We start from the raw sequence: 12,548 nt of genomic DNA, 5'->3' as shown, positions 1-12,548 counted from the left end.
AGTTAGTACCGTATTTTATTTATTCTAATTTTACTGCACAATGTAGTCTAGTGCTTCATAAGATTTAAACAATTTATTTTGTTCAGATTTCATTGTACGAATACGTAAGACAAACGACGTTGATGATATTGTCACATAATAATAATAATAAAGCTCGAAATAAGTAGCTTTCCAATTGACAAATAAACAAATGGGGGGCGCAATAATAATTACTGTATATCACGCTTGATTTTTGGACCGTACCATAATACCCTAGAAAATACCATAATTTTGACCATCATGCACAATAATTAGCATCTACTTAGTTGGCAGCCCTGAATGAGCTTATCTTTTGGCTTGATTTCCCGCCAGAATGTTATTGCAGAAATTAAATGGAGATGTTTTTACAATGTGACAAGATAAGATTTCTCTTTAATTTTCCATTAACTTTTGTCGAAACTTCTGAAATATATTCTGTATATTATTATTGTGGAAAATAGGACATTTATAACATTAGTTACACATTTATTTTGATTATCTGTACATTTGTAGTGTGTATGAAGTTCACGAACTATCAGGTTCAGGTACTGTGGAGTTTCATATGTTCCGAAGGAAGCTGGAGAAGGTTCATGCGTGAAGATATATAAACATACCTAACCTGTGTTCATCTGTGAAAACGAAGAATTTTATGTAGATTAGTGTCAGAAATGAGTCAGTTACCACAAACCCAAGAACTTGAAAGTCAGAATTACCTACCGTCTCAAAATGGAAATGAAGAAAATGAAGCTGCTTGGGGAATTCTCTTCCCCATGCTAGATACATTAAAACGAATTGGTAACGTATGTTACTTGTTTCAAAATAATACATAGTTTCTTGTGATTACAGACTAGTTGGGCAAGGTTCTAGATTACTGGTCCCCCTTCCCATTGAGCAGTAATAAAGACAGAAAACAACGTGCCCTGCGGGGCTCTAACCCGCCTTCACTCGCTAACGCTTGCTCGGCAATACTGTGTAAATTAAATCCATAAACTTCATTACCGAAAGAAACCAACCCTGCTGCTAACCTACATGGGGGACCAGTAATCTAGAACCTTCCCGACTATTTCTCATATTTAATGGTAATTTATGGCATATATTCCTAAGTTGGGCGTCCGCTTTTGCCACCTTTTTTCACTGTTATCTCCTTTCCACACTTTCTGCAATTTGTTATTAGGTTCATTAATCCGTGCTCTTCACAAACTTTTAAAAGATTTTGCTCGTTATCAACGTATTGCTTCACAAATGTTAAAACTGTTAGTTAATTCCCCTTGTACATTCGCCATGTTGATAACATAAATGCTCGTTTCTTTCCCACAATGCAACTGTTCGGTTACCTTGCGCCAAGTAGTTCCCTCCGCTCACCGTATAGTCCCATGTTTATAACCTCTTATATATAAGAAATAAACAGATTTTTCGAGACTCTTATATATTATCAAGCACACAAATGATCAAAGTATCCATATCTTTCCTGTAAATTTCAAAAATTTTGCTGGAAACGGACGCCCAATTTTGGAATTTAACCCAAGTCTGAAAACCGGACATTAATTTATTTTTAAGATGTACTTCAGCGGATTTCATGTCCGGTTTTCAGACTTTACACATGTGTACTCCAATATTCATTTGCACTCATTTTAACCGTAAAATTACGATGATTCGGACCATAGGTTGTAGAAATTACAAGAAGTTTTATATTTCAGTCGAGATCTACTTTCGACATAGCTAATTCTTAAATTCGTATACGTAATGGTCGAGGTTGATGAGCCATCAGTACGAATTTGGTAGCTTTGCGGTTCAAATTTCGAAGCAATTATAGGTGACGGTGTATATATTTCGATTCACTACTCCGCTTACAGATGATTTTAGGGTAATAGTATACGTGAGAATCCCCTGATCTGCGTTTCTTCTGTGTTCTATTACCACTCCTACATGACATACCATAAATTTTCTTCGTAGTGCAATAGTAAGAAGTATCCATGTGCACAAGACATGCGATATGCGTTAACACCCCCCCCCCCACACACACAGTCATAGATAAAGTACAAGGGCACTGCACATGCAGATATAAAGTACAGGTACGTTCTTTTTTATTTTCGTATCAGTCGACTAGCAGCGTTCACCCCGCTTCGCTGCAGTCACCCCGGAACGCAATAAACTTTGTTACTTAGATAATTTTTACTTTTTCGCTTTCAAGTGATATGATAAAAACCATAGAAGATTGCAGTAAATGTTAACATTATATCGCCTGTCATTTATGTTAACCCGCCCCGCTTCGCTGCGGTCACCCCGGAACGCAATAAACTTTGTTACTTAGATAATTTTTACTTTTTCGCTTTCAAGTGATATGATAAAAACCATAGTAGATTGCAGTAAATGTTAACATTATATCGCCTGTCATTTATGTTAACCCGCCGAGTGACACGGTCATGCGGGTTGCATATAAATACGTTTATTTTTACCTATGATGAACTAACAAAGGATTTGTACGTTATGGACACTTGAATGGTCAATTATCTCAAGACACTGGTAATTAAAAATTAAAGTGATATGATAAAAACCATCTAGGGTCCAAATCCTAATAACCCCCCAAAAATGAAAGAAATTGGTTCAGCCGTATTAGCGTGATGAGGGAACAAAGGATTTGTGCGTTCTCTTTTATATATAAGATAAGTAAATAAAAGTCGCTTTGTTACCCCCTTTGTAAGTTCGTACATACTGAATGAATAATCCCTAAAAGTATGAGCATCCTGCTCCTTCGGAAACTGATGCAGCTTCATGTAAACAAATCATAGTGAGCAAAGCAATGAATCGGAACCTTATTCAGTAGATGATCAACTGCTAACCAATAAATGTGCAAAATATACATTATAATGTAGATTAATTTTTGGAATATTGTACAAAGATAAGTGGACCAACAAAAAACTATACATAATATGGAAAGCTATTGTTTCAAAAATCTTTCTAGTACCCGTAGGTTAAGCCTATATTGCAATCAACCCAGTTACATATTACGGTAAACGTAATGATATCGGTACTTACGCCGGGTTCACTCGAGCAGTGCATGCTGTGCTAGAAGAAACCGGAAAATGCAATAGATGTGTGAAAATTTGGTAGAGCCGTCTCCCTTGCGCCAATAGGAAGAAAGCTATATAGTCATTTTTTTCAATGAAGAATAAGAAAGAATATTTCCTAAGTAATATTGCGTGTTATTTAGTTTCTCCAGGGCTTGTTTAGATGAAGGGGACAGAAGTACGTAAAAAAAAAAAAAAAACGATGATTTACAGGAGAAATGAGTTGAAGTAAAAGAAACGTAATTGATTCGGGCTGTATTGATGCTGTATCGCCGGACCAATTTGAAAATTGAAAAAATGGACCAAAATATACTGCATTCAGTTATATTTGGTTGGATTACATTAAGTTACAGTAGATATGTTATTAGGATCGCAGTTTTACTATACGGATCCATAGTATGAGTAGGAGTAGATTAGCAGTAGTAGTAGGAGTAGGGGGTAAGTCTTTACTTTGACTCCAACTGTGACTTTAATCGGTTCTTATAGGTTCAGTTACTTCCTGGAACTGTTTGTGCGTGAGTCACTTGTTAGAACTGTTCGTGCGTTTGGTGTGACGTCTTAGTTCATATTTTTCCCACTAGGTGTCTGTGTAGTCATATGGTAGTTGGTTAGTATGATGTCACATGTTATGTGTGCATGTATGTGTGTGCTGCTGTTTGTGGCATGCGGGAAGCGCGTAATTGAATTGGTTGAATTGAGTTAGAGAAAACCTATCATAGTTGTGGTCTAAACTGAAGATATTTTCGATGTATTGTAAAAGTGGACGTTTATTGGTTTCTTGTTTGTAATAATAGCAAGTGTGCTCGGTTTAATAAAACGACGTGTGTGCGGAAAGGAATACTTTTCAGTAATGTTGAGTATTGTGCATGTGTTCTTGGTATCTTATTTTTTCGTGTGTGGAATCAGCAGTTATGAGTTCATTATTCATGAGTGTTCTCCTATGGCGAAATGGTAAGTGTTTTCTTTTTTTAATTCATATTATTTTTATTCTTGATTTGCTTTGCATTTGAGTATTAGGCAAAGTATTTTGTTTGCTGCTGCTTGTCCTATTGTCTTGTTGAGATGTAATTTTTTTTTTCTTTGTCATGCACTGATTTATGATTAGAGACGAGTGTTTTTTTTTTTTAATTTTTCCCTTCTTATCTTAGCTTTATAGTAGTGGTGTGATTATTTATTATTATTTTGGATGTTTTTATGGTACTTGAGCGGGGGATTTAGATCTGAAAATTCATAGTCACCGCTTCACCTGAATTGATGTTTAGTAACATTGTGGCCCTTGTACTTATAGTATAATTCTTAACATCGTATAGTAACATTGTGGCCCTTGTACTTATAGTATAATTCTTAACATCGTACATTACTTTCACTGTGTTAGTAATTGTAATCGGATCACATGAATCGGTTGAAGTCACTGTTTGGCTCAAAGTAAAAATTTGCCAGTAGGGGTAATAGTAATAGTAGTAGGAACGGGTCAGAAGCCCCGCAGGGATTGGTTGGGTTCTGTTCACGACATGAAATGGGCAAATGAGACTTGCCCAAATTTTTCTGTACATTTTACAATTTATGGATCCGTATATTAAAACAAGTGTACCTCTCCGCGAAATAGTCCATCCGCCTCCACTCTTTTATTCACTCTTCCTCATAAACTTAAATAAATACTCCAGTTCACCCGGTAAATTTCCTAAAATTGGTCCGGCGATACAGCAGTTAACCTTTGATTTGTGTCTCATTTAAGAATGGAATAGAAGTACATGTAGAATTGAAGAAATGAGAAATATGTATACCGGAAGCGCAGATAATGGAATATCAGTACAGTGATGCAAGTAGTTACCCTTAACACAACCTAACTCAAACTACAATACTCGCTCCAGCTGGTATACTCACTCAAATAAGAGAAATAACCAGGGTTTGAAAAAACCCGGGTTTTTCTGAAAAAGCCCAACCCACCTGGGCCCATATGGGTTTTTTCGGGTATTTTCGGGTTTTATTGGGTTTTTTCGGGTTTAATTGGGTTTTATCAAAATATTTCAATGTCTTTGGGGTAAAAGTGTTAAAATATGATTTATATTTCAAGATTATCATTGTCACAACTTGCAAGAATTTTCTAATCACTGCTGTTTTGAAAAAATTGCCGCCATTTTGAAATTTTACGTTGGATATTTGCCAAAATATATACAGCTAATTTAGAGTATCTCGTGCTTCTACTCTAAAAATTTCGACTTAGAAGACCGAAAATTGTGCTTTGTAGCGTGCATACGCGCTATTTTGAAAAAAAAAAAAAAAAAAAAAAAGTCACCATGTTGAAATTTTACTTTGGTATGCCGTCAAAATCTATACAGGAAATTTAGTATGTCTCGTGCTTGTACTCTGAAACTTTACACTTAAAAGACCGGAAGTGATTCCCTGTAGTATGTGTGGTACAAGCAGACGAACGAACAAATGCAGATTGAATCGTCCCAGAAGCCTCAGTGACGTTTGCCAAATATGAACACCAAATATATTAATTTAACAGCGTAAAATAAATGGTTTTTATTGTTGAAGTTAACTTTCGATACCTTGTGCGTTCAGTTCGGGAATTTCCCGAGCACTTGTTGCAAGAGGGATCTTTCCAGAAAATTAATTTAAGACCACTAAGAAAGATATAATTCATATTTTATAAAATAAACTAGCTTTTGGCTAGCTGGGGGCTCTGCCCCCAGGTCCCCCAGTCTGCTTGGCCTACGGCCTCACATTTCTTATCTATTGCCCTTTGCATCAACAGTGAATTTCGTGAACTTGCTCTTCATATTTCCTGAATCTGCCCACCCAAGGGCATCGCCCCCCATACAATGTCTTCACTCGGCCTACGGCCTCGCATCTCTTGAACCCACAATTCTATTATTTCTTTTCCTATTTCAACTATTTAAAAGATAAGTTTTTGAGTCCCAAGAAAACGCCCATTTAAACAACAAGGGAATTTCTTCATCACCCTTTAAACCCCTAAAAATATTTAAAATATTCACTTTTGGCTATTTTCCTGTCGGTTAGTCCTGGAATGCTATAATCATGCCAAATTTCATCATTCTAATCATGCTGGAAGGGCCTAAACATTTTGGGGTGTAAAAGACGTCCCATATAAATAACATGGGAAGGATTTTTCAGTTTCCCATAAAACCACTCTACGGTTGGGATTTTTTATTTCTGATGTTTCAGTTAGGTAACGCTTACGAAAACATACAAGCATACCGAATTTCAAGATTTTATTCCAATTCTAAGTACCTAAAACATGAGATTATAAGTTTAAAAAAAGGTCCATTTAAATAACATGGGGAAATTCTTCATCCAATGTTTAGACCCCCTCAAAATTAAAAATATTCACTTTTGGCAATTTTTCTGTCGGTTAGTCGTGGAAGACTACAGTCATGCCAAAATTTCATCTTTCTAATCCTACCGGAAGTGCCTAAGCATTTTGGAGTGTAAAGACGACTCATATAAATAACATGGGAAAGTTTTTTCATTTCCCCATAAAACTACTCTACGGTCAGAAATTTTTATTTCTGATGATTTACTTCGTAACGCTAACGAAAACATACAACCATACCGATTTTCAAGTTTTTATTCCAATTCTAAGTACCTAAAACATGAGATTATGTCCAAAAAAGGTCCATTTAAATAACAGAGGGAAATTCTTCATCCAATCTTTAGACCCCCTCAAAATTAAAAATATTAACTTTTGGCAATTTTCCTGTGGGTTTGTCCCGAAAAGCTACAATGATGTCAAATTTAACCATTGTAGCCCTACAGGAAGTGCTCAATAATTTGGGGGTGTAAAAGGTGTTCCACATAAATAACATGGGAAAAATTTTTCAGTTCCCTATAAAACCATTGTAAAGTTGGATTTTTAAATTTTTACTGATTTACTTAGGTACTGCTAAGAAAACGTACAAGCATACCGAATTTCAAGTTTTTATTCCAATTCTACGTACCTAAAACATGAGATTATAGGTCCAAAAAAGGTCCATTTAAATAACATGGGGAAATTTTTCATCCCCTCTTTAGACCCCCTAAAAATTAAGAATATTCACTTTTGGCAATTTTTCTGTCGGTTAGTACCGGAAAGCTACCATCATGCCAAATTTAATCATTGTAGCCCTGCAGGAAGTGCTCAATAATTTGTCAGCTCATGTAGTTTTATATATAGTTAGGATGTTTCAGAATCTTAAATGAAATTAAATATTTTCCAGCATAAAATAAATAGTTTTATTGTTGAAGTATTCAGTTCCTATGCTTTGTGCGTTCAATTGGGGGAATTTCCCGAGAACTTCTTTCGGGACGTGTTTTCTTTCCCTCCTCCCTCGAAAATACAGCTCCCTTTACTGTACATCGAAACTTTCACTAGTACGAAAGTTCGAATTCAGTACTTGAAATAGTAAGCTGTACGTAGTTCGGAACTCTGAGCATCGAGTTTTTTAAATTTGACGAATTTTTACGCTTTTGTTGGCGCTGATTCTACAGAATGCTTATTTGAAGAGTACCTACAAATAACTGCACTAGACTGTTGTTGGAAAACTAAATTTTACTGAAGAATACTTGCGTTACCATCAAAGGTAAGAAATAATACTAATAGTTTTACTAATGCACTACATGTTTACTGGTAATACTGGCGTCTATGGCTTTAAACGCATTAAACGCATGAGGGACAGCATCCCTCGGCGTCGCCGAGTTGGCGAGCACACTATTCACGGAAAGTATTTTCTAAAGTATAAAATTGCATTTTTTTCCCTTCAAATAGGCTATAAGCATAATCCATACATTAATTTGTTACTTAATTATCTCAAGCTAAGGTAAGGTTTTTTTTTTATTCATTCAGTGCATTCAGAACTTTATAAAGGTCTTTTGTTGAATGTTGTTGCATACTTTAACGTGAAAGCATTCAATTCGCCCAAGGAAAGTCCAAAATCTGATAAAAATAACTTTCAATATGATCACCTTAGTTGTATCAATAATATATTAACAAAAAGCTCAAAAACCCAGGTGGGTTTTTTCAGGTGGGTCCAACCCGAAAAAACCCGGTGGGTTTTTTCGGGCTGGGCCCACTTGGGCAAACCCTGGAAATAACACACTATTCGTTCTATGAAAATAGATCAAAAATCTTCCTTAACCCTAAGCTATCCCGTTCTTACCCCTACCCTACTCTACTATTCCCTTTTAAAGCGGCCCAACTTATTTATGCGCAGCTGGAGCGTGTATTCTAAAATTCACCCATTAGCAAGATTGTAACAATTTATCGAAAAAAAAAAAGACTAATGGCCACCAGGGTTGGCTGTTTTAAACCAAAGTGGTTTAAACCAGCTGGTTTTTTTTAAAAAAAAAAATCGTATGAACTTCATGGTGACGTTTCCACATATCAAACCATACGCATTGGTTTTATCTCCTTTTCACCTTTTAATCGAGGCGTCCCATGTTCAATTCTCGATCGAACCACAACCCTTCTTTCAATTGTAAACCAAGTAGCGGTTCGGATGTCAGTTTAAGTGAAAATCTTACCTCGATATTACATAAGAATATTAAGCCTAAACATACCAAACGAAACCAAATTGTATCGCTAAATACCTGTTGTTTTATGAAGAAGCCAAGGTTGCTTAAATATATTGATAGAAATTGGCAAAATTTGTCGACTTCCTATGTAGCTTCCAACTTTAGTTGTGATTGGAATTTTAATTTAATTGAATGATATCTGCATACTAAATTTGTATTTAATACCTCAGTTTTAGCGTACTGATTACGATACATTGACCATAAAATTTTACATGCTAAGCAATAAAGGAATTTTTCGTTATTGGTTTGTATTTAAAGCAATAACAGGATTTTCCTAATAGATAAGGCGGGAGTTTCCCGATTTGTATATAATTTTGTGTAATGGTTTCATTTGTGCAATTGTCTATCTTTTTGTGCTGAAATTACTCTTGACAATCATATTAACAAGTATGTAAAGATCTGTACAAAGTATATTTATCAGAAGTCCTTTGTGAGTGAGTCGGCAGACTCATCGCATTTGTGGCAGGGTTGGACCCACCTAAAAAACCCACTTTAAAACCCACCTGGGTTCTTGACCTATTTGTTAATATATATTGGTACAACTAAGGTGTTCACATTGTAAGTGATTTTTATCAGACTTTCCTTGGGCGAATTAGAGGCTTTTACGTTAAGGTATACAACAACATTCAACATAAGACCTTTATACAGTTCTGAATGCACTAAATGAATTTAAAAAAAAAAGCTTGAGATAGTTATAGAACAAATTAATGTATGGATTATGCTTATAGCCTATTTGAAGTAAAATAAGCAATTTTGTACTTTAGAAAATATTTTCCGTGAATATTTTGCCCGTCGACTTGGCGACACCGAGGAACATTATCACTCATACGTTTGACGGGTTTAAGGTCATAGGTGCCGGTACTAATAGTACATATGTAAATACATTAGTAAAAGTATTATTTCTTACCTTTGATGTAAAACATAAGTTTCTTCAACTAAAATTTGGTTTTTCAACAATAACTGTTTAGTTCAGTCATTTGTTGCTACTCTTCAAATGAGCATTCTGTAGAATCAACACCAGCAATAGCGTAAAAATTCTTGTCAAATTTAAGAAGCTTGATGCACGGGGTTCCGAGGACTATGTAACGTTTACTATTTCAAGTGCTGAGTTCAAATTTGCATACTAATGGAAGTTTTGGTGTACACACCGTTAAACGCGGAAGGATCGGAAATGAATACTTCAACAATAAAACTATTTTACGCTTAAGCCTGCCATACGTCCCGTAAAAAACGGGACAGTCCCGTTTATGAGCCCGAGTGTCCCGCGTCCCCGTAAATTTAGTCGGGACAGGGAAATGTCCCGTATTTTAACTCTGTTCCATTTCCGCTATCAATATCACCTTATTCGAAAAGTGAAGAACAAAAAACTCTGACATTGGCTGGGAATCCTGTAATTAGTGAATGAAAAGTACGCTGTTGCATGTAACAGTTTCGAGGAAGTTATTACACCATCCTGTTCGACTTGATAACGAGCGAAATTTGCAATACTACTTTTGAAATTTGCACTTGATGGAAACTCGGATACTCTCCGGAACATATATATAAAAATGGCTTTGAGTGTTTATACATTTACAAATACAGGGAAGATGACTGACCATTTCTCCAGCAACACATTAGATAAGTTAACAATAATTAAATCTTTTTCAAAGGCTAGGGGTCCAGATCTTAGAAAAATGTTAATCTGGTCCTGACAGTTACACACGACACAGGAAGAAAAATCAGCTTTTCATCAGATTAAACTGAGGAACTTAATTTTGGCAAATACAGCCATGTAAATAAATATTGCTAAACGCGCGAAGAATATTGAAGGTAGATTGTACTACTGATTTAAATAATTTGCATATTGTTTTCCTGTAAAGCATTTTTTAACACATCTTAAATTTTTAGACATCTTCAGTCGGTACAATTAATTGCAGGGTACGAACAGAGAAAAGCAGCTGCTGCTTAGTGAATTTTCGCCTATTATATTCTTGAAAAAAAAAAATAAATAAATAAATAAAAGGAAATATTTTAGTTTTAGTCTCACGGTTATGCCTGCTATACTCAAGGTGACGGTGACGATGAGAAATGAATGAAATGACGGAATGAAGAAAGTGGAAGGAAACGTGAGAATCCCGAGAAAGCCCACGCACAAGGTGTTTGTCCACCACAAAGCTCATTTGGCGCGAGCTGGGATCGAACTAGGAACCCCATGCACTAGAGGTGAACGCTCTACCACTGAGCCACTGCGGCCTATTATACTTTTGTTCATAATGAGACTAGTTCATTGCATTGTGTTGGAAAGTTGAGGGGGGGGGGGGCGGTAGATCTGAGGTGTCCCGTATTCTTATGGAGAAAATATGGCAGGTTTATTTATGTTGTTAATTTCATATAAGGCATTTTAAAACATTTATTTATATCATACAACATGAATTGTATCTTTGTTTTAACTTAATAGACCCCTTTTGGTATTCATATTTGGCGAACGTCAGTCGGGCTTCTGGATGACTTGATCTACATTTGTTCGTTTTTTGCCGAACTCCTTCATGGCTATGCGGTTAGTGTACGCGTCTTCGGCGTGGGACCCGGGTTTGCTTCCTGGAGGGAGCTCATGTGGTTCTGATTCCACGTTAATCAGTAGGTCCCGCCTCATATAGCCTCGCTGCTGAAAGGGACGTTAAACACAAAATCAACTCAACTCGTTTGTCTGCCTCTGTTACACACACTACAGGGTGCAACTATCGGTCTTTTAAGTTAAAATTTTCAGAGTACAAGCACGAGACACTCTAAATTTCCTGTATTGATTTTGGAGGCATACCAACGTAAAATATCGAAATGGCGGCTATTTCCTTCAAAACAGCGAGTATCCACGCTACGAAGCGCAATTTTCAGTCTTTTAAGTTGAAATTTTGACGGTCGAAGCACGAGATATTCTAAATTTGCTGTATAGATTTTCTCGACGATCGAATGTAAAATTTAAAAATGGCGGCCATTTTTTTTCAAAACAGCAGTGACTAGAAAATTGTTGGAAGTTGTGACACTGACACATCTTGAAATATAAATCACATTGTAATACTTTTACCCCAAAGACATTGAACTAGTTCGAAAAAAAAAAACGATTAAACCCAATTAAACCCGAAAAACCCATATGGGCCCAGGTGGGTTGGGCTTTTTCAAAAAAGCCCGGGTTTTTTCAAACCCTGATTTGTGGCCAATTAGTCGCGGTTTCGAGTCCAAATGGAGGACAATTTTTCTCGTATGTAAATCGAGATGCGGTTTGGATTCCGCTTTAAGCCTATATTGACCCCTTCCAGCATAACCTCCTTGTTGCATAATAACGCCAAGGCGAAAAAAAAAGCATTTCTGTTCATATGTAATATATATACATAGAGCAAATTACTTAAACCAAAAAAACGTTTTTTTTTTTTCAATAAAAACCATGGTTTTTGCCAACCCTGTTGGCCACTTTCAACCAAACATAGGCCGTTTCTTCCCCAAATCACTTGATTGTGACTCGGGCTCACTTGGTAGTGATCACGGTTCGTTATTTGTAACTGGGATGTGGTCATTGATAATTTGTTAATATTAGGTTTAAGAGTCGTCGTTGGATTTCCGGGAGATACTAAATGCAGTCCGTTAAAATTCTCATTCATTTGTCATATTTAATTATTATTATTATTTTTTAAAATACCAACATGGAAGCAGAAACCCAACCGCTATCTATTCATTCTATACTATCCAACGTTACAAAACTCCGTAATTTGGTTCTCCTATTTCACAAAAAAGCTATTCCTATTCATCGATTAATTATCCATCATGGAATATATCACATAAAGCCGATGGCAGAACTTTCTTTATGTTTTTGCGATGAGCGTTCGTAAGTCAAAAGTTTTCTGCAGAAGAAAC

General features: G+C 36.0%; 1 protein-coding gene across 1 annotated transcript in view; it reads left to right on the top strand.

The window, feature by feature from the left end:
• Positions 1 to 328: 328 nt before the first annotated feature.
• Positions 329 to 12,548, top strand: part of LOC145694656 (serine/threonine-protein kinase Chk2-like) — a 47,965-nt gene continuing 35,745 nt past the window's right edge. Inside the window, exon 1 of the mRNA XM_081771099.1 lies at positions 329 to 813. Coding sequence (XP_081627225.1) covers positions 687 to 813 — 127 coding nt within the window. The 5' untranslated portion in view covers positions 329 to 686. The remainder of the gene's footprint in view (positions 814 to 12,548) is intronic.

Source organism: Thermobia domestica, chromosome 9, assembly GCF_964235325.1.
Source record: "Thermobia domestica chromosome 9, izTheDome1.hap1.1, whole genome shotgun sequence".
Classification (NCBI taxonomy): domain Eukaryota; kingdom Metazoa; phylum Arthropoda; class Insecta; order Zygentoma; family Lepismatidae; genus Thermobia; species Thermobia domestica.
Note: the sequence above shows the minus strand (reverse complement) of the source record. Positions and strands in the feature narration are given on the sequence as shown.